This window comes from Balaenoptera musculus, chromosome 4 (assembly GCF_009873245.2).
Source record: "Balaenoptera musculus isolate JJ_BM4_2016_0621 chromosome 4, mBalMus1.pri.v3, whole genome shotgun sequence".
Taxonomy (NCBI): domain Eukaryota; kingdom Metazoa; phylum Chordata; class Mammalia; order Artiodactyla; family Balaenopteridae; genus Balaenoptera; species Balaenoptera musculus.
In genome coordinates this window covers 1226312-1252465 of record NC_045788.1, presented here as the reverse complement: position 1 = coordinate 1252465, position 26154 = coordinate 1226312, and the positions used below count along the sequence as shown (strand labels likewise).

The window sequence follows — 26154 nt, the reverse complement described above, 5'->3', positions numbered from 1 at the left end:
GATGATCTTATCTTAGTAATAAGTTTTGTAACAGTGTTAATAAGGAAAACAAGTTTTAAGAGACTCAGTGGTATAAGTGGTGTCCCGAAGTGGGCCAGGTGCCCCCAAGGAGCCGTACAAAGTGGTCCACTGGGATAGGGACAGAAAATATTACAACTTCTATTTATATTATTTTTTTGTCCAAAAAGTAAAGCAATTAAGTTATTATAATATTTAATATCTGGATCAATGATGGCTCCCTCCCAGGCCTCAGAAGCCATCCTGAGGGAAGAAAGGGGCCAGGGCTGGCCTTTAGCAGGTGCAGACACATTTACTCTATTAACAGATGATGGAAGAGATGGGGCAGACCTGAAGGTGGGAAACCCAGGGCACCCACAGCAGGAAGGAGTGTGCTTTTTACCAGAACTGATACAGAAACAAACAAACAAACAAGCAAACAGGATGTCTCCATTTTTATTTGAAAGAATTCCTATAAAGAGGAGACCCTTACAGTTGTTTTTTATTTATTTATTTATTTTTACACACAGATTTTCATTTACTGAGAGGGTAAGAACTCATGCAAAGAATTTTTATTTTCATTTTTCACTCTGGAAATTACCTCCTTCACTGTGGTTTTTAATGGCACTCAAACAATCTTGAAGAATAAAGTTTATTTTCTTTGCCTTATTTCTTTAAATACTCATTGGCACAATGCCAAAAAAACTAATTCATAAAAATAGAAGTTTGCTGATTGCACGGCCATTATAGCAGCTGGGTAACCATGTAGATGAGGCAACAGTTAATTGCTTAAGAGTTAAAAGTTATTTGGAATACAAATGGGAGTTTAAAATGTGAAATCTGTTTTAGAGCAAAAAAGACTTTTTTCTTCACTAATCATACCTGGATTCCAATTGTTTGGTTTCTAATGTGAGATTTAAGACACTTTATAAGAAAACAAGTACAATGTGTATTTTTGTCAAATCACACAAAATAGAAGCAGTGATAGAAGCAGTGGAATTTGGATCAGCAAATTTACTTTAGTAAAGGACAAGGCTTCTCAAGCCCACCAGCCCTCTTTCTACCTTTTTACAACCCTTTGCTTCAGTGGTTTTTAAATTTAGAACCTGTTTTCTTAACATAAAAGTTATGTTTAATAAATTTTTAATGATAGTTTTAATCAACTTGTGACTCCAATAAACATTTCTTACAAAAACCATTTTATTCTATTTGTAACAGTAATAAACGTTGCAGAAGGTTTTCAGGAAATACTGAATGGTATAAATAATATGAAATCACTATATAATTTCACCACTCAGAGAAAATTATAGCTAAGATATCTGTGTTCAGCTTTCCAGACCTTTTAAAAATGAACATATTTATGTATGTGTGTTTTTAATAAGAAAAATGGAAATACACACATACAACATACGTTGTTTAATTTTCGAATTCTTAGTTTACCTTTTTTTCACCACATAATAATTGTCTTCATGTCAAAATATACCACATCATCATTTCTAACAGATATTAAGAATGCCAATTTAAATATGTCATAATTGCCTGTTGAAAGTATGTAAATATATGTTACTTTTAAGAATGGTTCACGAACAAGAAATTGAACATTTAAATCTGTGTCCAAAGGAGACAAGGAGGAGATTTCTTCTCTTACAAAGTTTGCATATAGAACCAGACTAAGAAGTTGTCTTATGAGATTTAAATAGTTTAAAAATCGACTAACTCAGAGGTGCACAGCCAGGGGAAGAAGATGCCAGGACGGCCAGGAGGCTGAACCTGAGTGCTCTTCATGGTGGGCTCCTACCGTTTTAAGTCTGCATTTGAAGATTTTGCAATTCTGACTTAACTCTTTAACATCTTCAAGACAGAACAAATTTGACTTTGATGTGGAGACTAGAGAAGGGCTTTGCATATAATAAGCAGAATTTAAAATTATAAACAGAAGAGAGAGGAGACAAGATGGTGGAGAAGGACCTAAGCTCATCTCCTCTCAGGAGAACACCAAAATTACGACTAACTGCTGAACAACCATGGACGAAAAAGACTGGAACCTACCAAAAAAGATATTCTACATCCAAAGACAAAGAAGAAGCCACAGTGAGACGGTAGGAGGGGCGTTTTTGCTGTGTAATCGAATCGCACACCCACCGGGTGGGCAACCCACAAACTGGAAAATAATTATTTCGCAGAGGTTCTCCCACAGGAGTGAGACTTCTGAGCCCCATGTCAGGCTCTCCAGCCTGGGGGGCTCACATCAGGAGGAGGAGCCCCCAGAGCATTTGGCTTTGAAGGCCGGCAGGGCTTGAGCGCAGGAGCTCCACAGGACTGGGGGAAACAGAGAATCTGCTCTTGGAGGGTACACACAAGGTTTCACATGCACTGGGACCCAGGGCAAAGCAGTGACTTCATATCAGCCTGGGCCAGACCTACCTGTGGGTCTAGGAGGGTCTCCTGGGGAGGCGGGGGTCAGCTGTGTCTCATGTAGGCTCCAGTGCTGGGACACCTCAGTCCAAGCAACCAACAGGGTGGGAACACAGCCCCACCCATGAGCAGACAGGCTGCCTAAAGACATCCTGAGCACACAGACACCTCTAAACACACCCCTTGACACGGCTCTGCCCATCAGAGGGACAAGGCCCAGCTCCACCCACCAGTGGCCAGGCACCAGTCCCTTCCACCAGGAAGCCTGCACAAGCCCCTGGACCAATCTTACCCACCAGGGGGCAGACACCACAACCAAGAAGAATTATAGTCCTGCAGCCTGAGAAACAGAGACCACAAACACAGAAAGTTAGACAAAATGAAACTGCAGAGAAATATGTTTCAGATGAAGGAACAAGATAAAACACCAGAAGAACAACTAAGTGAGGTGGAAATATGCAATCTGCCTGAAAAAGAATTCAGAGTAATGGTAAAGATGACCCAAGGTCTTGGAAAAAGAATGGAGGCACAGACTGAGAGGAACAAGATAAAACACCAGAAGAACAACTAAGTGAGGTGGAAATATGCAATCTGCCTGAAAAAGAATTCAGAGTAATGGTAAAGATGACCCAAGGTCTTGGAAAAAGAATGGAGGCACAGACTGAGACGATACAAGAAATACTTAAAAAAGAGCTAGAAGAGTTAAAGAACAGAGATGAATAATACAATAACTGAAGTGAAAAATACACTAGAAGGAATCAATAGCAGAATAAATGAGGCAAAAGAACGAATAAGTTAGATGGAAGACAAATTGGTGGAAATCACTGCTGTGGAACAGAATAAAGAAAAAAGAAGGAAAAGAAATGAAGACAGTTTTGGAGACCTCTGGGACAACATTAAACACAGCAACATTCGCATTATAGGGGTCCCAGAAGGAGAAGAGAGAGAGAAAGAGCCTGAGAAAATATCTGAAGAGATTATAGCCGAAAACTTCCCTAACACGAGAAAGGAAACACTCACTCAAGTCCGGGAAGCGCAGAGAGTCCCATACAGGATAAACTCAAGGAGGAACACACCGAAACACATATTAATCAAACTTACAAAAATTAAAGACAAAGAAAAAATATTACAAGTAACAAGGAAAAAGCAACAAATAACATACAAGGGAATCCCCATAAAGTTATCAGCTGATTTTTTTCAGCAGAAACTCTGAAGGCCAGAAGGAAATGGCATGATATATTTAAAGTGAGGAAAGGGAAAAACCTACAACCAAGAATACTCTACCCATCAAGCCTCTCATTTAGATTCGATGAAGAAAGCAAAAGCTTTACAGACGAGCAAAAGCTAAGAGAATTCAGCACCACCAAAAGAGCTTTACAAAAAAAATCTTTAAAAAACTACTCTAGGCAGAAAAGAAAAGGCCACAACTAGAATCAAGAAAATTACGAATGGGAAAGCTCACCATTAAAGGCAAACATAGAGTAAAGGTAGGAAATCATCCACACACAAATATGATATCAAAACCAGCAATTGCGAGAAGAGGAGAGTACACATGCAGGATATTGGAAATGCACTGGAAATTAAAAGACCAGCGACTTAAAACAATCTTGTTTGTATATAGACTGCTATATCAAAACCTCATGGTAACAGCAAACTAAAAATCTACAATAGATACACACACAAAAAAGAAAAAGCAATCCAAACAACACTAATGACAGTCATCAAATCACAAGAGAAGTGAATAAAAGAGGAAGGGAAGAAAAACAACCTACAAAAACAAATCCAAAACAATTAACAAGATGGCAATAAGAACATACATATTGATAATTACCTTAAATGTAAATGGATTAAATGCTCCAACCAAAATACAGACTGGCTGAATGGATACAAAAACAAGACCCATATATATGCTGTCTACAAGAGACCCAACTTCAGATCTAGGGACACATACAGACTGAAAGTGAGGGGATGGAAAAAGATATTCCATGCAAATGGAAATCAAAAGAAAGCTGGAGTAGCATTACTCATATCAGACAAAATAGACTTTAAGATAAAGACTGTTACGAGAGATAAGGAAGGACACTACATAATGATCAAGGGATCAATCTAAAAAGAAGATATAACAATCGTAAATATAAACGCACCCAACACAGGAGCACCTCAATATGTAAGGCAAATCCTAACAGCCACAAAAGGAGAAATCAACAGTAACACAATAATAGTGGGGGACTTTAACACCCCTCTTACATCAATGGACAGATCATCCAGACAGAAAATAAGGAAACACAGGCCTTAAATGACACATTAGACCAAAGGACTTAATTGATACTTATAGAGCATTCCATTCAAAAGCAGCAGAATACACATTCTTCTCAAATGCACATGGAACATTCTCCAGGACAGATCACATGCTGGGTCACAAAGCATACCTCGGCAAATTTAAGAAAACTGAAATCATATCAAGCATCTTTTCCGACCACAACACCATGAGATTAGAAATCAACTACAAGAAAAAAACTAAAAAAAACACATATATGTGGAAGCTAAACAATATGTTACTAAACAACCAATGGATCAGTGAAGAAATCAAAGAGGAAATCAAAAAATAACTAGAGACAAATGAAAATGAAACATGACGATCCAAAACCTACGGGACCTGGCAAAAGCAGTTCTAAGAGGGAAGTTTACAGCAATACAATCTTACCTCAGGAAACAAGAAAAATCTCAAAGAAACAACCTAACCTTACACCTAAAGCAACTAGAGAAAGAAGAACAAACAAAACCCAAAGTTAGTAGAAGAAAAGTAATCATAAAGTTCAGAGAAGAAATTAATGAAATAGAGATGAAGAAAACAACATAAAATGTCAATGAAAGTAACAGCTGGTTCTTTGAAAAGATAAACAGAATCGATAAACCTTTAGCCAGACTCATGAAGGAAAAAAAGGGAAAGGGCTCAAATCAACAAAATTAGAAATGAAAAAGAAGTTACAACTGACACCACAGAAATACAAAGGATCATGAGACTACTACAAGCAACTTTATGCCAATAAAATGGACAACCTAGAAGAAATGGACAAATTCTTAGAAAGGAACAATCTTCCAAGACTGAGCCAGGAATAGAAAATATGAACAGACCAATCACAAGCACTGAAATTGAAACTGTGATTAAAAAACTTCCAACAAACAAAAGTCCAGTACCAGATGGCTTCACAGGTGAATTCTATCAAACATTTAGAGAAGAGTTAACACCTGTCCTTCTGAAACTATTCCAAAAATTGCAGAGGAAGGAACACTCCCAAACTCATTCTATGAGGCCGCCATCACCCTGATACCCAAACCAGACAAAGACACCACCAGAAAAATTAAATTACAGGCCAGCATCTCTGATGAACATAGATGCAAAAATTCTCAACAAAATACTAGCAAACCAAATCCAACAATACATTAAAAGAAGCATACACCGTGATCAAGTGCTATTTATCCCAGGAATGCAAGGATTCTTCAATATCTGCAAACCAATCAGTGTGATATGCCATATTAACAAATTGAAGAATAAAATCCATATGGTCATCTCAATAGATGCAGAAAAAGCTTCTGACAAAATTCAACACCCATTTATGATAAAAACTCTCCAGAAAGTGGGCACAGAGGGAACCTACCTCAACATAATAAAGGCCATATATGACAAACCTACAGCTAACATCATACTCAATGGTAAAAGGCTGAAAGCATTTACTCTAAGATCAGGAACGAGACAAGAATGTCCACTCTTGCCACTGTTATTTAACATAGTTTTGGAAGCCCTAGCCACAGCAATCAGAGAAAGAAAAGAAATAAAAGGAATCCAAATTGGAAAAGAAGTAAAACTGTCACTGTTTGAAGATGACCAGATAGTATACATAGAAAATCCTAAAGATGCCACCAGAAAACTACTAGAGCTCATCAATTAATTCAGTAAAGTTGCACGATACAAAACTAATACACAGAAATCTGTTGTTTCTATACACTAACAGTGAAAGATCAGAAAGAGCAATTAAACAGACAATCCCATTTACCATCACATCAAAAAGAATAAAATACCTAGGAATAAACTTACCTAAGGAGGCAAAAGACCTGTACTCAGAAAACTATAAGATACTGATGAAAGAAGTTGAAGACACAAACAGATGGAAAGATATACTATGTTCTTGGATTGGAAAAGTCAATACTGTCAAAGTGACTATACTAACCAAGGCAATCTATAGATTCAATGTAATCCCTATCAAACTATCAATGGCATTTTTCATAGAACTAGAACAAAAAAAATCTTAAAATTTGTATGGAGACACAAAGACCCCGAATAGCCAAAGCAATCATGAGAAAGAAAAACAGAGCTGGAGGAATCAGGCTCCCTAACTTCAGACTATACTACAAAGCTCCAGTCATCAAAACAGTATAGTACGGGCACAAAAACAGAAATATAGATCAATGGAACAGGATAGAAAGCCCAGAAATAAACCCATGCACCTATGGTCAATTCATCTATGACAATGGAGGCAAGAATATACAATGGAGAAAAGACAGCCTCTTCAACAAGTTGTGCTGGGAAAACTGGACAGCTACATGTAAAAGAATGAAATTACAACATTCTTTAACATCATACACAAAAGTAATGTTAAAATGGATTGAAGGCCTAAATGTAAGACCGGATACTATAAAACTCGTAGAGGAAAACATAGGCAGAACGTTGTCTAATATAAATTGCAGAAATATCTTTTTGGATCTGTCTCTGTCTCCTAGAGTTAACGAAAATAAAAAGAAAATAAATAAACGGAACCTAATTAAACTTAAAAGCTTTTGCACAGCAAAGGAAACCATAAACAAAATTAAAAGACAACCCACAGAATGGGAGAAAATATTTGCAAATGAAGCAGCTGACAAGGGATTAGTCTCCAAAATATACAAATAGCTCATGCACCTCAATATCAAAAAGAAAAAAACAAAAAAACCCCACCACAATCAAAAAATGTGCAGAAGCCCTAAATAGACAGTTTTCTAAAGAAGACATAAAGATGGCCAAAAAGCACTTGGAAAGATGCCCAACATCGCTAATTATTAGAGGAATGCAAATCAAAACTACAAAGAGGTATCACCTCACACTGGTCAGAATGGCATCATCAAAAAGTCTACAAATGCTGGAGAGAGTGTGGAGAAAAGAGAACCCTCCTACACTGTTGGTGGGAATGTAAATTGGTACAACTACTACGGAGAACAGTATGGAGGTTCCTTAAAAAACTAAAAATAGAATTACCATATGACCCAGCAATCCCACATCCTGGGCATATATCCAGAGAGAACCATAACTCGAAAAGATACATGCACCCCAATGTTCATTGCAGCACTGTTTACAATTCCCAGGACATGGAAACAACCAATATATCCATCGACAGATGAATGAATAAAGATGTGATGTATATACACACACACACAATGGAATACCACTCAGCCACAATAAAGAATGAAATAATGCCATTTGCAGCAACATGGATGGACCTAGAGATGATCAATAAGTCAGACAGAGAAAGACAAATATCATATGATATCACTTCTATGTGGAATCTAAAAAGATGATACAAATGAACTTATTTACAAAACAGAAACAGACTCACAGACTTCAAAAACAAACATGGTTACCAAAGGGGAAAGGTCTAGGAGAGGGATAAATTAGGAGTTTGGGATTAACATATACACACTACTATATATAAAACAGGTAACCAACAAGGACCTACTGTATAGCAGAGGGAACTCTACTCAAGGTTCTGTAATAACCTATATGAGAAAAGAACCTAAAAAAGAATTGATACATGTATACGTATAACTGAACCACTTTGCTACACACCTGAAACTAACACAACACTGTAAATCAACTATATACTCCAATATAAAATAAAAGTTAAATTTAAAAAAAAAATCTTCGTTTAAAAAAAAAATCAACTAATTTTGTTATTTATCATTATCTAATATTATTTTTATAATTTCAATGAAACAATCTCAAATGATAATTCTTTTAAATAGATACATATATACTCATATACACAATGGGCAATAATTTCTAGGGTGATAAAAGTGTTGATGCGAAGTCCTCAACAACTTCATACACATTCTAAAAGCAGTCACATATCAAATAAAAGCATACATTTAGACTATCTGTGCAATAACTGCCAAAGACTTATTTTAAGCAAATCATACTTCAGAGTCACATGCTTTCAACCCAGATAAAGTTGCAAAGTTGGAAACAATGCTTCTAACATCCTGAGGCTCAGTCTTTGAAAAACTGTCTTTGCTGTTTTGAACCTGCTTTTGGAAGGCAAAGGGCATAAAAATATATAAAGGGTTATCAGGAAGTTATTTCATATAAGAACACTAAATACTCAGCATGTATAACCAGCAAATTTAAGAAATCAGTTTGGTCATTAGGAAAGTACAAATTAAAGCCACAATGAGACACTACTTAACATCGACTAAAATTGCTATAATAAAAAAGACATTAACCATTATCAATGAGAATACTGAGAAATCGGAACCTTCACACTCTGCTGGTTAGAATGTAAAAAGGCGCAACAGCTCTGGAAAACAGCTTGCAATTTCTTAAAGCAATAAACATAAACTTGTCGTACAACCCAGTGGTTCCACTTCTAGGAATCTACCCAAGAGAAATGAAAACATCTGCCCACACAAAGCCTGGTATGTGGACATTCATAGCAGCATTGTCCGTAAGAGGCAAACATGGCAAACCCAAATGCCCACCATGGAATGCTATTCAGCAATAAAAAGGAAAAAAATACTAATACATCCTGCAATATGGATAAACCTCAAAAACATACAAAGTAAAAGAAGCCAGAAGCAAAAGACTACGTAGTGTAGCTTTCATTTACATAAAATATCCAGAAAAAGCAGCAAAATAAATTTCTAACTACATCACCGTTTATTGAGCACCGGTATACTCCAGTACTTTATATCTTAAGGGAAAAACTTATTGGCAACTTCAACATCAATGACTATCACCTTGTCTTATATTTCCAAATTTTACTTGATACAGTTTCAACCAAAGAAATATATTAGTTGTGACACTCAACAGTGCTCAGGATTTGTCTAGTTTACATGCAGTTAAATGCTTTGTTAATCTCTCTCCTGCTGCTTTACTTGGGCCATTTTAATTCTCAGTTAGTATCCCCACTCAAAATGAGAAAGGGAGGAGAACATAATTGTCAAACTCCGTAATACAGCAATTAATGGTGATAAAAGCTTAAATAACAAAATACTTTGTAAAAATGTGTACTTCAGTGATCCATGGAACCAGGAGTTGGCTATAAAAAACAAGATTCCTTCTAATTCCTCCCAACTCCCTTAAGGAGTACAGAAAAAGATACTTTGTCCCGGGGACTAGAGAAGTAAGAGTTAATATACAGTAGCCTTCTAGGAGCATATGTGTTTGTGAAAGTTTATTTTCTTCTAAACTCTAAATTCGTTTTGACAATAGAATGACAATTTGTTTTTAGTGTAGTATCCAGGCCCTTTCTGGTAAGTAATTAAAGACCTTAAACTGTAACTGAGGGGCTTCCCTGGTGGCGCAGTGGTTAAGAATCCACCTGCCAATGCAGGGGACACGGGTTTGAGCCCTGGTCTGGGAAGATCCCACATGCCGCGGAGCAACTAAGCCTGTGCGCCACAAGTACTGAGCTTGCGCTCTAGAGCCCACGAGCCACAACTACTGAAGCCCGCGTGCCACAACTACTGAAGCCCGAGTGCCACAACTACTGAAGCCTGTGCGCCTAGAGCCCACGCTCCGCAACAAGAGAAGCCACCACAATGAGAAGCCTGCGCACCGCAAGGAAGAGTAGCCCCCGTTCGCCACGACTAGAGAAAGCCCGCGTGCAGCAATGAAGACCCAACGCAGCAAATAAATTAATTAATTAATTAATTTTAAAAAAAAAAGAAAAAGAAGAAGAAGAATTATTATTCAAAAGGACAGTACTCTCTCTTCCCCTGCCAGCCCCTACCACCTTCAATTCTTTATTTTTTAAAGACAAGCTTAGGGTATTCCCAGCCTACACTACGGAATGACTGCCCATCATCTGGACTACCAGGGAGGTTAGGTTAAAGGCTCTCCAATTATCCAGCTGGAGAAAATTAAGGGTAGATTTAACAACTGACTCCAGATGTAGAGTTCCAGTGTATGGAGGAGAGCAATCAGGTGTTTCACCAAAATTGAAAGAGGACATGAGTTTAAGCTGCCTACTGATAAAACTACTATAGAAAAACCATGAAAATTTTTCTGACAGTGAAAATTTAGGAGTAGAAGGCTTAAGGACCTTTATTAAAAGGGATTCTTTTGTAAACAGGATCATTTCCCATTAAATAAGGTCATTTAAGTACACCGAGAATGCCTGTAAGACATCAGTAATTTGACCTCAGTTCTTCAGAAGTATATATGTGTATGCTAGCACCACTCTCAGTAAACTAATGATTATTTACCTTAAGCCTAAAGAAGCCGATTTTTTACTGAATTGAGGTGCTGATAATATTTACCTTAAGCCTAAAGAAGCCGATTTTTTACTGAATTGAGGTGCTGATAACGGCGGGTTGCTGGAATTGATAATTGCGTGGTAGGCAGCAGCAGGTATTACATCAGAAGCGTCAAAGCAATAGGGGAAACCTTATTTGATGGTCACACACCTGTCTAGCAAGTCCTTTACTTTTTCTAGGTTAAAGACACGTGCTCATCTGTGCAACTGATTTAAGTGCCACGGCAACAGGTACATTTACAGACGATAAATTAAATAAAGCCCTGGCTGCCTCAGAAACAATAAGCCACAAGTTAAGATTTAAAAGTCCAAATAAAAGACAGCCATTTCCCCGCTCTTGTTACAGATCTGACAATTTTTTAAAAGAGCTCAGGAAATTTGAACGTATTAGAACTGTAAGAACCAAGAATGACTGAGACATAAATTCTGGAATAAGTCCTATTTTAAAGCTTTTGCTATATCAACACTTTGAAAGGAGCAGTCAAGGAAGGTTTAATTCTAACATTACCATTGGAGTGGACGGTGGGTTTGATGACCGCCCTTCACTGTTCCCTGGATGCTGGGTTAACCCATTAGGACCGGAAGCCTGCGCTGTAGGAAGCTGGGTGCTGGCTGCAAGTTGCTGAGATAATTCTGCTTTGTGGCTCTTATCTGATCCATCCAATCTGCTACTTCTCTCTATGGCAATCAGGTCACGAATTTTTTGCAGCTGCTCCACTGAAGCTTTTTTAGGAAAGATAAGATGGGTTTCTCCCTGGAATTTATAAAATTAGGGAAAATGTTAACCTTTGCTTTATACTGACAGTCATTCTCACACAGTATATGTAAAATGGAGCCAATACTACAGAACACATCATATTTTAACAATCTTTCTCTTTTCTTACCATTTTGGCACTTTAAAAAAAAATACAGGCAAAGGTATACCAGAAAATTAAGAAAATATGTCTCCTTGTTAGCATAAAATGTTTAGCCTGTTTTATTGGTTCAAAAGACCTTTAGAAAAATACTTTATCTTTTAGAAATACTGTAATGAGCCAGAAGTCCTCCTAAGAGATGCAAAAATGCACATTCCTATCTTCTCTGCAATAGTATATGATACAACTATTCTCCATGAAATTCCCTATGAAATAATGACACTATAGATACAGCCATTCAAAATGATCATTGGTCACATAAAACCAGTAAGAAGTTATATAACAACCTTTGAATCTTCTAAACTCAAGTCTTTAAGAATAGCTACATGATTAGAAGTCTGTGTATGGAGTTCACTAATTCTTCCAAGATAACAAAAATTACATCCTGAGGGTCAATTCAAAACTATGGATTGCTATTTAGTAATACAAAGGTGGTCCAAACAAAAACAAACCATCAAACAATAAAAATCTGATTCTTTAAGAAGTGATTCATTTAATGAATTCACATAATATAATCAGAGTTCTCTGAGGTACAATAAACATTACAACAAAGCTCACAATGTATAATAGTAAATTACAAAACAAACAGAAAAGTGAAATGAAAGTATATTCCATCAAGGTTTAAGGTGTTGAGAAGCAACAGTGTTAAAACAGTAATTCCACCAACTGCAAATGAGATAACACAGTCGTTACAATATGCAGTGGACCAACCTGTAGATTGTGAGCATTTAAATTCAACCCCACAACTGAGAATGACCTTATTTCCCTGGTGGTGGCAGATCTACAGGAATCAACTGACCAAGACATTACTCCACAACGACATGAAAATCAATTCCACGTGAATCCATCTGAAAAAGCTGGGAGAGGCCAGCCATCTCCACGTATTACCCAAAACAGCTGTAAAAAAGACTACTACCATTTACTGCATTTATGTGTTTCTAGGTACTGTGCTAAAAAGCACTTCACCCACATTATCTGAAGCATTCTTACAACCACCTTGAAAGGTAGGTATTGGGTTTATCCCCACTTTTCATATGGAAATACGAAGGCTCAGAGACGTCAAATAACCTGCCTGACGCTACCAACCGTCAGAGCAAGGATTCAAACCGCATGACCTTAATCGTTATGCTATAACTGACTCCACCTGAGCCTGAACAGAGATCAAAACCCACAAGGCTGTGCAAATAGCTGGAAGGGTTGAGCAAAAAGCATTTCTACAGTTGTGATGATTACATACACGATGGTTGGCACAAATTGGAACACAGTGAATTTTCCAACAGGAGAAAGGAACCACCTCCTTCCTATCTATGATGAGCTCTGGGAAGAGAAACCAGACTCCTGGTTTAAAACCAAGCATGGAGGCCCCTGATCTCACACTGTGAGTGGAGCAGCACCGAGGAAGGTACACGACACCACGGCCAGAGACGGGAGAGCCCGACAGCCACGTGGACCTGGCTGGTCCACACCTCAGAGAGGGCCCCGGTGAGACAGACGCTGCTCCCTTCCTTTCCATCTTTTCAGGACCAGTCCTAAAAGAATGTATGATTATGACTGAAGTGTCTGTACGAAAAAGTTTAATCGACAGCACTGTACTTTCATAAAAGGACAAAACTACAGGCTTAATGCACTAGACCCAGTAACATTTTAAGAAACCAACGAGGATTCTAGTGTTTAACAAAATCTCTGTTTCTCAACGCATTCTTGGTGAGGCAATTCTCACTGCCAGATGTGAGTCAACCCCGTCCCTGCTCGCTAAATGCTGGTGACATCTTCCAGTCACCAAGGCAACCAAAACTACGGCCCTTGATTCCCCATCCTCCCCGAGGGTGGGTGCAGCTCCCAGCAAGAAGTACTCCACTAAGCCAGCCTGATGGGTCACACGACCATTTGAATCCTACTCTTTCTCAACCTCCTCCTCAGAATTTTCATAAACAAGAATGCAGCCTCAGGGACAAGTGGGCACAAAGGTGTCCAGGATTTTAATGTGCAACCGAAAATTTCAGGATGGGTCTTGGATTGCTACTTCATCTCAAAGCCCACCAAGTTTCTTTCTGGTGGTAGAGTTCAGTTTCAGCTCCGTTGGCTAACCCTGATAAAACATTTACTTCCTACAGTGTGAAGTGCAAAGCCAGCCAGAAACTCTAAGTATAAATTAGTCTTAAAGCATGATCATCTTTGCTGAAATTGTGATTCTACTTGCATCAAATACTACTGCAAGTCTCAATCTGGCTTGTTACCTGGCACTGGCGTGACCAACCTACAAGTTTGCCTGGGACTGAGGGGTTTTCTGCGGGGCTGGACTTTCACTGCTAAAACCAGGACAGTCCCCGGCAAACTAGAGCGGTTGGTCATCCCTCCTGGCACTCAAGTATTTGCTGAATGAAAGATAAATATGATTCCACTGAATCTGTGACACTCCCCAACAATGAGAAACAATGAGAAACTGAAACACTTCAACAGTCTCCAGTTGTCATTTACTTAATTTTCCTGTCATTTGACTCTCAAAAATCTGCATTTCCTTGAACAAATTCATCAACGTTCTCAATCTTCCCCATCTATAGTTTTAAATTCTTTATGTTCAGATGTCTGTGAGCAACTACAAGCAGGTGACACCATAATTTATACCTCCACCCTGGCCTCTCCTTTTGAATCATCAAAGACTCATATATCCAACTCTCTACTTGACACCTCTACTTGAATATTTAACAGTATATCAGTTACAATTAACCAAAAGACAGTTCGTTTTTCTCCCCTGATACCTGCTACTCTCCAAGATTTTTCAACCTCAATGAATGGTACTCCCATCCACTCAGCTGCTCAAACCAAAACCCAGACGTCACCCTGACTCCTTCCTTTCCCTTACATTCCACATCTAGTTCATCGGCAAGTCCCACAGACTGCTTCAAAAAGAAATCCTGGATCCCACTACTGCCCCATCCCCACTGCTGTCGGTCTTTAATTCCACAAATATTTACTGGGTGCCCACCTGCTCTGCTCCTTTCCCAGCAGCCGGCCCACAGGGAGCAACACAGACACAGAGCCTGTCCTCACGGAATCTAGACAAACCACTACCCTTTCTCACCGAGACTAACGGGATCAGCTTTATAACTGGCCTCCCTGCTTTACCCCTTGCCCCCATCCAGAACATCCAGAATATTCTCTTTACAACCGCTAGAGCCATCTTCAAAAATACTCTTCCCTGCTTAAAACCTTTCAATGGCTTCCCATCCCACTCGTCATAAAGTGCAATCTTTACCACAGTTCCCAAAACCCCAGGCCTGCCTCCGTGGCCACTTTCTGTGCCAAGGCTACTCCTGCTAGAAATCCTCCACACGTGTGGATCTCTGTGCCTGAAAAACCCTCACCTGAGAGCGTCAGGTATTTGAATTGCTTCTCATCACTCAGGCTCAAACACGATCTCAGGGGCCTCCCCTGAGCGCTTGTCCTCACATAGCTGCCCATCACTGCAGTTGCTTATGATGTTCTTTCCATGCCTCATTTTCTTCTTTGTGCTCATCTTTGTTTTCACACCTACTGCCTGTCTAACCTACAGGAATGCAAGCTCCATGTGAGATGGGATCTGTTATCTAACTAGTTCACCACTACATTCCTAAGGCCTGAAACAGAACCAGGGGAGGCAAGCAGAGAGGCGGGGAGGAAAGCACATCCCAGAGCAACTCAGCATATCTCCTTAACAGCTGCTACGGTCTTGCCAGTTGACTGCTATTGGCTGCTCGGCCCCTAGAACCTGGCTGGACTTCTCTCAGTATTCCATAAACTAGAAATGGTTAAGCATATACACATAAAGAAAACTCATCATCTTGAAAGCTACTTTCATTGTGTCATAAAATTAAACTATGCCACAAGATTCCACAACATAGAAACACCAAGCTTTTCTTTTGACCTGAAAACAAAAAAACCCACTGAGATTCTTTTCTTCTGTCACAGAAGGGAACCTTTATGTGTGGCAACTAAACTCAACTTTTCTGTTTTTACTCTTGTCATTTCTTACTGGAGACAGGTGGTTGGACCCCCATCAGCAATTGTGGTTGGACCCCCATCAGCAATTCATGTTTGCTCACATGGCAGATTTTTGCTAAAGGTCTAAAGAGAACCACAATTTAGTCCTCGGGTTGCATGTCTGACCTCCCTATTCTAAAGGACTGAGATTGTAAGAATTCTCCCTGTGGGAGAGTTGTTATATTTTACTGTGATTTTAAAGCATATTGACTGTGACTTTTCAATGTAGAGTAAGTGAAGAAATAACTGGTCCCATAGTTTTCCAAAATGAATCAATCAATAAAAATATTCTTATTTAGAAATTATCTATCAACACTATACTGAATGCTCTGTACACGAACTGCAGAGAAGAAACCGTGAACACACTGACCTCTTCAAAGCCCATTTCAAATAAACATTCAACAGCTCCTCTGACAGGCAAGAGTCGAGTAGAAAAAGTTGTGTTTCCAATCCGGATAGATCTATATTTTTCATCATTAGGGTTTCTGATTAAAAGAAAAAAGTCTGATTATATATAACAATTTACATTTTTCACCATGTTTTTGCATTCTTTTTCACATTTTATGCTGGCTATATGCCTACGAGGTGGTAGAGATCCCAGCTTTAAAGGAAGAGGATGCACAGTCTGGAAAGACAGACTGATTTTGTGATTCTTACCTCGTACACACTTACTGCAACCTTATTGTTTAACTTCACAGCTGATAATATCAATGCTGCCCTAAGGGAAACCCACGTGACATTCTATTTCTGTGCTGTTAAAACTAGAGACCTTTATGAGTTTTTACGTTGCTAAGAAAAAATTCCATGCAAGCTCCAGACAGGGGTAGAAGGTTTTGCCTGTTTTCTTCTGATGGATCTCAGTCATCAAGAATAGCGCCTGATGGACGTGTAGATGGTGGTTAATAAATATTTGTGAAACCAATGAATAAAAGAAACTAAGAAGCTATATACAAATGAATCACAGCTCCTCAAAGACTTTACTTCTGACAAACATGAACCTAGGTATACCTTTACGGTCACTTGATTTTTCTTTCTTCCCTAGACCAATGGTTGTTTTTACTATAATTTCTGTTTCAGCTCAAGATATATTTTTGTCACAGCAACTACGGTAATAAAATACAATGAAGATATGAATTTCTTTTACCATGATTAAGATTTTGAATAGTACACATGAGATGAGACCAGCACATGAAAAATCTTTGATTTGAGATTTGTAATAACGTTGATAAATCAGAAAGGCTGTAAAAAAAAAAAATCAGAAAGAAAATAAAAGGTTAAAGACAATCAAGGTATTATACTCAAAAGGCCTTCTGAACTTAATTCAGGATGATAAGTAGGTTTCATATCTGATACTGATGCCCTTAAAATGGTAGTGGCTTCCATCAGTATGGCATTAAGAAAGACTGAGGCTGTCTCAGGGGTCCACAGAAGCAGTGCTGAGGCTACCAGCCTGGGGTCTGGGATGACGGGGTGGCCAAGTGCTGGCAAATGACAAAACACCTTTGTCCTAAACTTACACATGTTCTCTAGATATCGTGATATAAAAACCAAAACAGGGATTGTTAACTGTGGAAGTTTCAACAAATTTCACATTTGTTTTCCATCAAGCAGTTCCTGTTGCCAAACTGTCATAAATACTACACAAAACTTTTTTAAACCTCTTTTCTTTAATTTCAAAAATTACACAAGTTTATTACAGAATATTCAGGGACAAAAGCTCCAAAATAGTGTTACTTAAAATGTCCAGATTGGTGCTGATCTGTAAACTCTTTGCTTTTCATCCATGAGGCGTACAGAAATTGAAAGTATTCAGTAATTATTACAGCAATTTGACGCTGCCATGAAATTTTCATTGCATTTTACAAAAGTTATGGGTCCACAAAGGATTGGAAATTAAAAATACTGTTCTTTACTGCAGGTCATTTGAAAATCACAGATAACTGAGAAGCACAAAGAGAAACAGATGCCTTGCTCTTTTATTGTGTGTTATCAGATCAGGGTTTCTAAACCTTGGCAATACTGACCTTTGGCCTTTGCTGTGAGGGCTGCCCTGGGCACAGTGAAATGTTTACAGCCCTGGCTTCTGTGCCACACTACATCATAAGCGAGCCGCTCTGTCTTACCACTTAAACATTAGACAGTGAATAATCCTGCCTTTACCGAAGCTAGTTACAGGTAGACGAGGCATCTTTTCACGACACTCAACACACCCCACAGGGTGATAAACACATCAGTGCCACCAGGAGGGTGTATCCCACTTGGTGCAGAACTGCTTGAGCTATCTTAGTCTATTTTTCCCAAGAGTTTCCAGATTTCTACATAATCAAAGTCTTTCACTGGGCTTAATTTTCTAATTTTTCTTCCCTTTTTCACACTAAAAAATTCTGATAAAACTTACATGAGCTGTTCCGATATAGCTTATTATTTTGAGACATGTTTCAAAAAGTGTTGAAGCAGCTTCTCTGCTACAGGCTTTGTATAGCTTAGATTTTCCTCTCTAGTTTCTAACGAACAATGTTCTATCTTTGTACAACATCTATGGACCTCACATATCATTTATGTGTTCTTCTCACTCAACGTTTATTGCAAATAAAAATTTGAAAAATGGCAATAACATCCAGGTACCCAAATCCTAGCTTCCTCTTTTTAAATGTGCTGAGGACTTCCCTGGTGGCGCAGTGGTTAAGAATCCGCCTGCCAATGCAGGGACACGGGTTCAAGCCCTGGTCCGGGAAGATCCCACATGCCGCAGAGCAACTAAGCCCGTGCGCCACAACTACTGAGCCTGCGCTCCAGAGCCCGCGAGCCACAACTACTGAAGCCCGCACACCTAGAGCCCGTGCTCCGCAACAAGAGAAGCCGCCGCAATGAGAAGCCCGCGCACCGCAATGAAGAGCAGCCCCCGCTCGCCGCAGCTAGAGAAAGCCCGCGCGCAGCAACCGAGACCCAACGCAGCCAAAAATAAATAAATGAATGAATGAATGAATGAATGTGTTGAGCAGACCAGCCATAGTCTTGAGCACAGACTGATGTGAAAGTCAGCCCCTGAAGCCCTCAAAGGCTTACAGAACTTGGCCCCAGGGCCAGCAGCCCTCAGGTCCGTCAGTTCCCATTTCCTGCCCTTGGAGAAGTGCCACACAAACATTCCTGAACCTCTCGCTTCACAGCATAAGCCTGGTGTGGCCACTCTCCTCGAGCCCATTGCTACTCTCAGGATCCTGCGGCCTCTGAAGTACCCCTACGGACCTTTAGTTTTGATCTTCTTCTTCCACTAATGTAATTTTCTCTGCAGACTTTTCTCAAATATTGTTTGCTATAACCCTTTGATATTTTTCCCCCTATCTCTGGTGACCATTAACTATTTCTACGACTTTATTTATTATTTATCTTGCTTGTTAGCAATTATCTTGCACCTTAGCTTGAGATTTCTTTTTCTGGTTGTTGGATGATGACGTTGAATGAATGAGGTTTGAAAGGGCAGCAAAACTTCCTAAACCTCACTCAACCAACACTTTGAACACATTTTGGTGTCTTTCTAGCTGTCTTACCCACAGGTAGACAAAGTGTTTCATTTACAGAAAATTAGCCTGTGTATTTACAACTGAATAGTAGGAAAAAGTCCCGCTTTGCACCTCAAAAGTCATAATCTACCATATTTCTAAGATTTTACAACATGTTAATAATAAGCCTCCCACGGAGTCACAGCATTCCTTTTCTCAGAAAAGGAAAGCTTAAATGTTTCTATTTCAGAAATGCTGGGAATTAAATATATCTGAGCATTCACTAGCTCTCTTCCTCTTTAGGATGCATAATCCCAGAAAGAGTTCTCACAAGTGGAAATTTAGTACATAAGTGCATCCTATAATCTTGCATTTTTATTACTGATCACAAAAGTTGGTTTGTAGGTCACCTGAAAAACTATTTCTAGCCCTTCTGAAAATTTGTTATTGTGACTTACATGTAAAATTTTCAAAAACATCTCTCTGCCTTTAGAACACCTGGGAAGCATCTCTGGCTCTAATTCCACCGCTCTCTGCAGCTGACAACAAGGGAAACATGTGCACGTAACCTAGCTTAACATGAAAAACTGAATGAGACTAACAAACAACACATGTGCCATGTTCTTTATTTCTTTCTATCTTTTGCAACAATCTTATAATGTAGGTATTGTTCGTTCCTTTTAAAAAAGAGGAAACTGAAGCCCAGACAGTTTACATACATTCTTAGGAAATGGCTGACTGGGACTTAGACCCGCTGGTTCGATTACAAATACCCTCCACCATACAAGGTGCCAACAAACTCACCCATCCTCGGTTGACAACCTTGCTCAGTTTCTCCAGGTGTCAGGAGTAACCCAGATGAGAAATCTCACGTTATTTGAGGTACAGTATTTTGTCTCCTCCCGTTACCAGCTCTACCCCTGGCACTCAGTCATCAAGGACTGCTAGTCCCTGACTACAGTTCTTCTCTCTGTTCCATCCACAGTTATGCTTATGCCCTGCAGTAGCTTCAGAAATGAAACCCACGCCTTGTGTCTTCTCACATCATTATTCCACGTGAATCTCTCATTATGCTTCTCTTTTGAGTCTAGAAACTACAATCACTTTGTTGCTTATCATGCCAAATATATGTGCTCTTACCAAACCTTTGTTCTCAGAACTGTTCCACACTAGGTCATACAGCTATCTCCTCACATAAACATGTAAGTGCTTAAACATCGTCTTGGAATTAATTGTTCTCTAGATTTTATGCTGTGGCTATTTTCCATACCTGTGTCTTTCTTATTTTCTTTGAAGGAAGAAACCACTTTCCATTCTTGGCCCTTCCCAGTCACACCCAGTGCAGTTCATAACCAGTAACTGTGTGCAGTTTGCAAAGGAAATTAGTGGGAAATCAAATATTGTTTTTTAAAGAATGAATGAAGCAAGTTTTCTAGGGAACCCACATGGAATGCCAGGAAAACTACTGCAGATTTTTGAAAGGTAGATACTGAGGACAGCTGATTTTTATCTAGAAGTCAGTGAACTGAAAAAACGGTTCAAACCCATGGTATACTGTACATGCAAATTAGTATATACTTCATTCTATAATTTCATTAGCTTTACGAGCCTTAGTTGCGGAATAAGATAAACATCATCTGAAGCAGAAATTTCAAACTTAACCCAAAGTATTATTTTCACCAGTGTACAGTGACAAATATCGCTGTTAACAACAACAATAAAAAAAACTGCAAATGAAATTCTCATTTCAGCACTCACCCTATAAAATACTATGTCAGACCCTGAGGTAGGAGCAAAGGATATCAAGACAACATCCCTTATCTCTCATGCTAAAGGAGTTCCTAAAACAGCAAAAGAAACCATGGTTTCCTCTATTCTCAAATAAGTTAGATTAGCTTGTCTGTAATGCAGTGTAGCTAAGGGATCAAGAAGAGGTCTGGGGCTTTTCTGTAAGAGGCAAGCAAATCACTGGACTTGGAAGAGGAAGAAAAGGTGGGGTTTTTTTCCCCCTCTGAAGACCAAACGAGTTTGAACTGTAAGAATGAGGGCAGGAACTAATACTATTAATTAAGATGAACTAAAAAGGGTAGTTTTTCATACCATCTCCACTTACATGAGTTCCAGACTCCTAAGTCCCTTTTTGGATAAAAAAAAAACTTTTTAAGATAAGAAACATAAGCCATAGTAGAGACTACAACATACACTGACAGCATGCCAAGTTTCTTCTATGAGTCTGGTAAACATTCATAATGATGATTATGATGCAAAAGATTTTCTTCCTCAAAACACCTTGATCTCAGCATTTGTGGTTTCCCTGGATTGAAAGCAGAAGTGAATCCTCATTACAAGGGCAACTCCCTTTTCTGAAGAATGGCGTTTAAATAGTTTGGTGGCTTTCCAGACGGGAGGTGCTAGCTGACGGGCTCTGGAGAACTCTGCCTCGGAGTTCACTGTGCAGAAGCCTCTGGCATCCTTGCGCTGTAAAGAGCTGTCAGACCTCCCAGGGCTGAGAAGGTGAGTTGAGAGTGTCACAGAGGAGGAAGGAGGCCCCCATATAGGCCTCAAGTGTGCAGCTGTGCGCTGCACCTCTCGCTGCATCTGGCACACAACAAGGGCTCAATATGTTCTTCCTTCAACTCACTTTTTAAATCATGAATGTTGCCTATATGAGCCATATTAAAACTGCCATGGGTTAAGACACTGCACTTGTAACTAATGTCTCCAAAACTGGGTCACGTGAAATCTATAACCTTGACACTGAGAAGGATCTCCTTTCAGACTTCAGGCCAATACATCCACCCCTTAGAAAAGCAAGCGCACCAGGGGCTGGGGGGCGGGGCCAGAGCCTGTATAATCACGGCGCCCTGATGAACGAGCTAACAGCACTAAGGCGGCGGCACGTGGGGCTCCTTTTCCCTCCCCCCCACATCCCGTCCCTCAGGACACCACCTCATTTGATCTAAGAGTGGAGGGACGTAATGCTTCAAAATGAATACCCAAACTTACTTCCCAATTCCCCAAATCTGTAAGGCTCCTTAGAGGTCTAGAAGTGTGCTCAGAGGAAAAGGAAACAAACTACTCTTAGCCAAGGTTATCCTCACGAACACCACGGTAGTGTTAGGCTCTAGTATTAGGCTATTCACAAAATGCTGGGAAGAAAACATCTTGCCCGTGGCTAACTTCTGAGAAGCCCTATGGCAACTGAAGGCACCGGGTGGGTGAAACGCACGCAGTGGGGATGAAACGCTGTCGCCGCTCCTGTCCTGACACGTAAGACGGTTCAACCGCCGGGCCGAGGCCAGAGCCCGGGGCGCGCCTTCCCCTCCTCCGCCCCGCGCGTCCCGGGACCCGGCTCGCCCCGGGCTCCGCGACAGCAGGTGTCAGGTCACAGGTGCAGAGACTCCCTCCGCTCCGGCGGGGCTGGGCCGGACGGGTCTCCAGGCCCCTGGCGGGAGGCCCCAGCTCACACCCCCCGCCCCCCCCCGAGCGGGAACCAGGCCCGGGGCCCTCCCGGCCTCCGCGCCCCAGGGGCCGGCCGGGCGCCCCCAAACCCCGCCGAGCGGGCGCCGAGCCCCGCCCGCTGGCACGCGTCCCGCCCGCGGCCCCGCACCTGAGGATGTTGTCCGCGTAGGTGAGCAGCAGCTTGGAGGCCTCCAGGAAGGTCTCCGGGGTGTTCTGACAGAGCTCGGCCACCGCCGGGGACGCGGACCCACAGGAACTGCCCAGCGCCGCCGCCGCCATGCTCGAGCGCGCGGCCGTGCCTCCCCGCACCGCGTGCGCTCTGAGCAGGCGCCTCAGCTCGCCGCGCTCTGCGGCTGGCCGGGGGGCGGGGGCTGGTCTCCAGGGGCGGGGCCCGGCCGAGAGGGAAGGGGCTGGTCTCCAGGGGCGGGGCCCGGCCGAGAGGGAAGGGGCTGGTCTCCAGGGGCGGGGCCCGGCCGAGAGGGAGCGGGCTGGTCTCCAGGGGTGGGGGCTGGTCTCCAGGGCGGGGGGGGGGGGGCAGGGCGCGTTGGGGGGGTGGGTGGTCTCCAGGGGACGGGGGGGCTTTCCCGGTGGGGGCGGCGTCTGGTATCCTGGGCTGGGGACTCGGCGTGGGGGGAGGGAGGGCGGGGGCTGGTCTGCAGGGGGCGGGGACTAGTATTCGGGACCGGTGGGGTTCGTCTGGGAGGAGCTGGGGGCTGTTTGGGGCCGTTGGGGGCTTGGGCCGACAGGGGCCTGGTTGTCAGGGCCTGGGGGCTTCGACCAGGCGGGGGTGTGGGTCTTGGTCGTCCGGACCGAGGGGCTTTGCCCAGGTGTGTCTGGTGGTCGGGGCCGCGGGGGGGGGTGGAGGGGCGGGGGGTTCGCGCAGGGGTAGGGGGTGCTGGCTGGTGCATCGCAGGAACCCAGGTTCCTCGGCGCCCCGGGGCCGGCCTCAATAGATCCAGCCAGACGGTGGGGAAACCCCCTATATTCCAACCACCCCTTTGCCCCCAGATGAAACTGTTCTACAGCTTCCTCCTCGCAGATGGTCAGACCTTCCTAAGTAAATGTGGATGAAAGACCCCAGAGGGAAGCAGAAAACCACGTTCAAAACCAAACACATAAACTCTGCTGGGTTCCTCCTATATGGATTGTTTTTGGAATTAGATAAATGATTGAAACTCTCTTGCATAAGTCCCAGCTCAGAGAATATGATGCCTCTGTAAAGAAGTTTTTTTCAAAACTGCAGATTGCAACATAGTGGGTTGTGGACTCTACTGACCAAAGTAAAACACATATCCAATAACGACAAAGTAGAATGGAATGGAGGGGAAAGGAAAGACAGCAAAATTATGCATCCCATATAGTAAGTGTACGTATTAATTTGTGACTTTGTTTTGCAGGTAGATCCCGTGGTCAGTGTCCTTTATTCCTCTTAAAAGAAGAATCCTAACCTCTTTAATCCATCATCTACCTCTCCATGACCTTGAAAGTGTACTTTACCAATGCCTTCTTTCTTTTCCAAACCTCAACAAATGTTTTTCTTGACACTATATATTTTTAAAAGTTGTTTGCCTAAGTAAACATTCTTTGAATGTTCTTGATGCTTTATCTTCAGTTCGCTTTTTAAATTTGAAATTTTCCTCCAATATCTCTGAGCAAGACCCTGAGCAATAACCACTCACTTCAGTTACCATTCACTTGCCAGATATATGTGAGAAGTTTTTGATAAATATGTAGGTTTTTGGACCAGCTTCCAAGAATAGTGTGTTTAACTGATAGTGTGTTGCTAGCTGCTGTAACTGAAATTTTCAGTGACTTAACATGAGAAATTTCTTTCTTGTTCATACAAGAGGTATCATTTGTCAGTGAGCAGCTTTCCTCCAGATAATGATTGAGGGCCCCAGGCTCCTTTCAGAGGAGGTCAACAAACATTTTCTATAAAGGGCCAAATATTAAATGTTTAAGAGTTTGTGGCCATAGGGTCTCTGGTTCAACTATTTAACTCTGCCTTTGCAGTTGTAGTTCCATAGGCAATACAGTTTGCCCTTGAACAATGTGGGTACCAACCCTCCGGGCATTCAAATTCTGTGTATAACTTCCACTGTATATCTGAGGTTCCACTGTATCTGTGGTTCTGAATCTGAGGTTGCAACTCACAGTGGACCGTGTAGCACTGTAGCATTTACTGTTGAAAAAGAATCCGCATATAAGTGGACCCATGCAGTTCAAACCCGTGTTGTTCAAGGGTCAACTGTACTTTAAAATGAATGTGTATGGGTATGTCCACTGAAACTATTTACAAAAACAAGCAGCCTTCTGGATTTAGTGTGTGGTTTGCTAACTACTGCTATATGGCCACAGAGACTTCTGCATTTAGTTAGTGGTTGGGCAAAAAGACGACATACCTGCTTCTTAACCACATGGGCCCAGAAATGACAGCGTTTTCTCTACTGTATCATTAGTGAAAATGAAGCCCCATCTAGATGAAAAGTGGAGGAGGCTGGGAAATGTAGTCCTTAGCTGGACAGGCACCACCCACAACTCTGGGAATTGTGGGATGGGAGATGGGAGGCCTGGGTTGTAACTAGCTGTCTCTATCACAAACAGTATTCCCCTTGAGTTTCTTCTTTCCATCAGCACACTCATTTATTCTTATAATAATTGTATAAGGTTATCATATACTATCTAGTATTTATGACTTTTTTAAAGGCTACAGAACACTTTTTTTTCTTTTTTTTTCAAATAAACCCTTAGGAGGAAACCCAGTATATACAAAACACCAAAGTGGAGGCACTCTAGAACTGAAGCAGGAGTGTTTGTGTGGTGGGGGAGGAATAGAATGTTATCAACTTAGCTTTACCCTTGAGGAGATAATGGCTTTAAGGTACTTTTGTGAGGGACATGCAACCACAGTGTGAAAACCAAGGCCGTAAAATTAATGCTGTTACAATAATGTACAGTCCATAAAATCATAGAAATCCTCATTTCAAGGGTAATTCACTAAATTACTGTTTATTTTAATTCACCTGAAATTTAAATCCTTCCCAATTACTTTTTTTTAAATTTATTTATTTTGGCTGCGTTGGGTCTTCATTGCTGCGCACGGGCTTTCTTTTTAGTTGCAGCGAGCGGGGGCTACTCTTCGTTGCGGTGCACGGGCTTCTCATTGCAGTGGCTTCTCTTGTTGCAGAGCACAGGCTCTAGGTGCGCGGGCTTCAGTAGTTGTGGCGCACGGGCTCAGTAGTCGTGGCTCACGGGCTCTAGAGCGCAGGCTCAGTAGCTGTG

At 41.2% G+C, this 26154-nt stretch overlaps 1 protein-coding gene across 3 annotated transcripts in view; it reads right to left on the bottom strand.

The window, feature by feature from the left end:
* Positions 1-23203, bottom strand: part of NGLY1 (N-glycanase 1) — a 57206-nt gene extending 34003 nt beyond the window's left edge. For 2 of the 3 annotated variants that reach the window (XM_036850575.1, XM_036850574.1), the window contains exons 1-3: positions 23021-23203; positions 16281-16395; positions 11485-11730 (exon numbers count right to left, since the gene is read on the bottom strand). In XM_036850575.1, coding sequence (XP_036706470.1) covers positions 11485-11730; positions 16281-16395; positions 23021-23151 — 492 coding nt within the window. In that variant the 5' untranslated portion in view covers positions 23152-23203. The remainder of the gene's footprint in view (positions 1-11484; positions 11731-16280; positions 16396-23020) is intronic. The other variant, XM_036850573.1, reaches the window with a different exon arrangement.
* Between the last annotated feature and the right edge of the window lie 2951 nt (positions 23204-26154).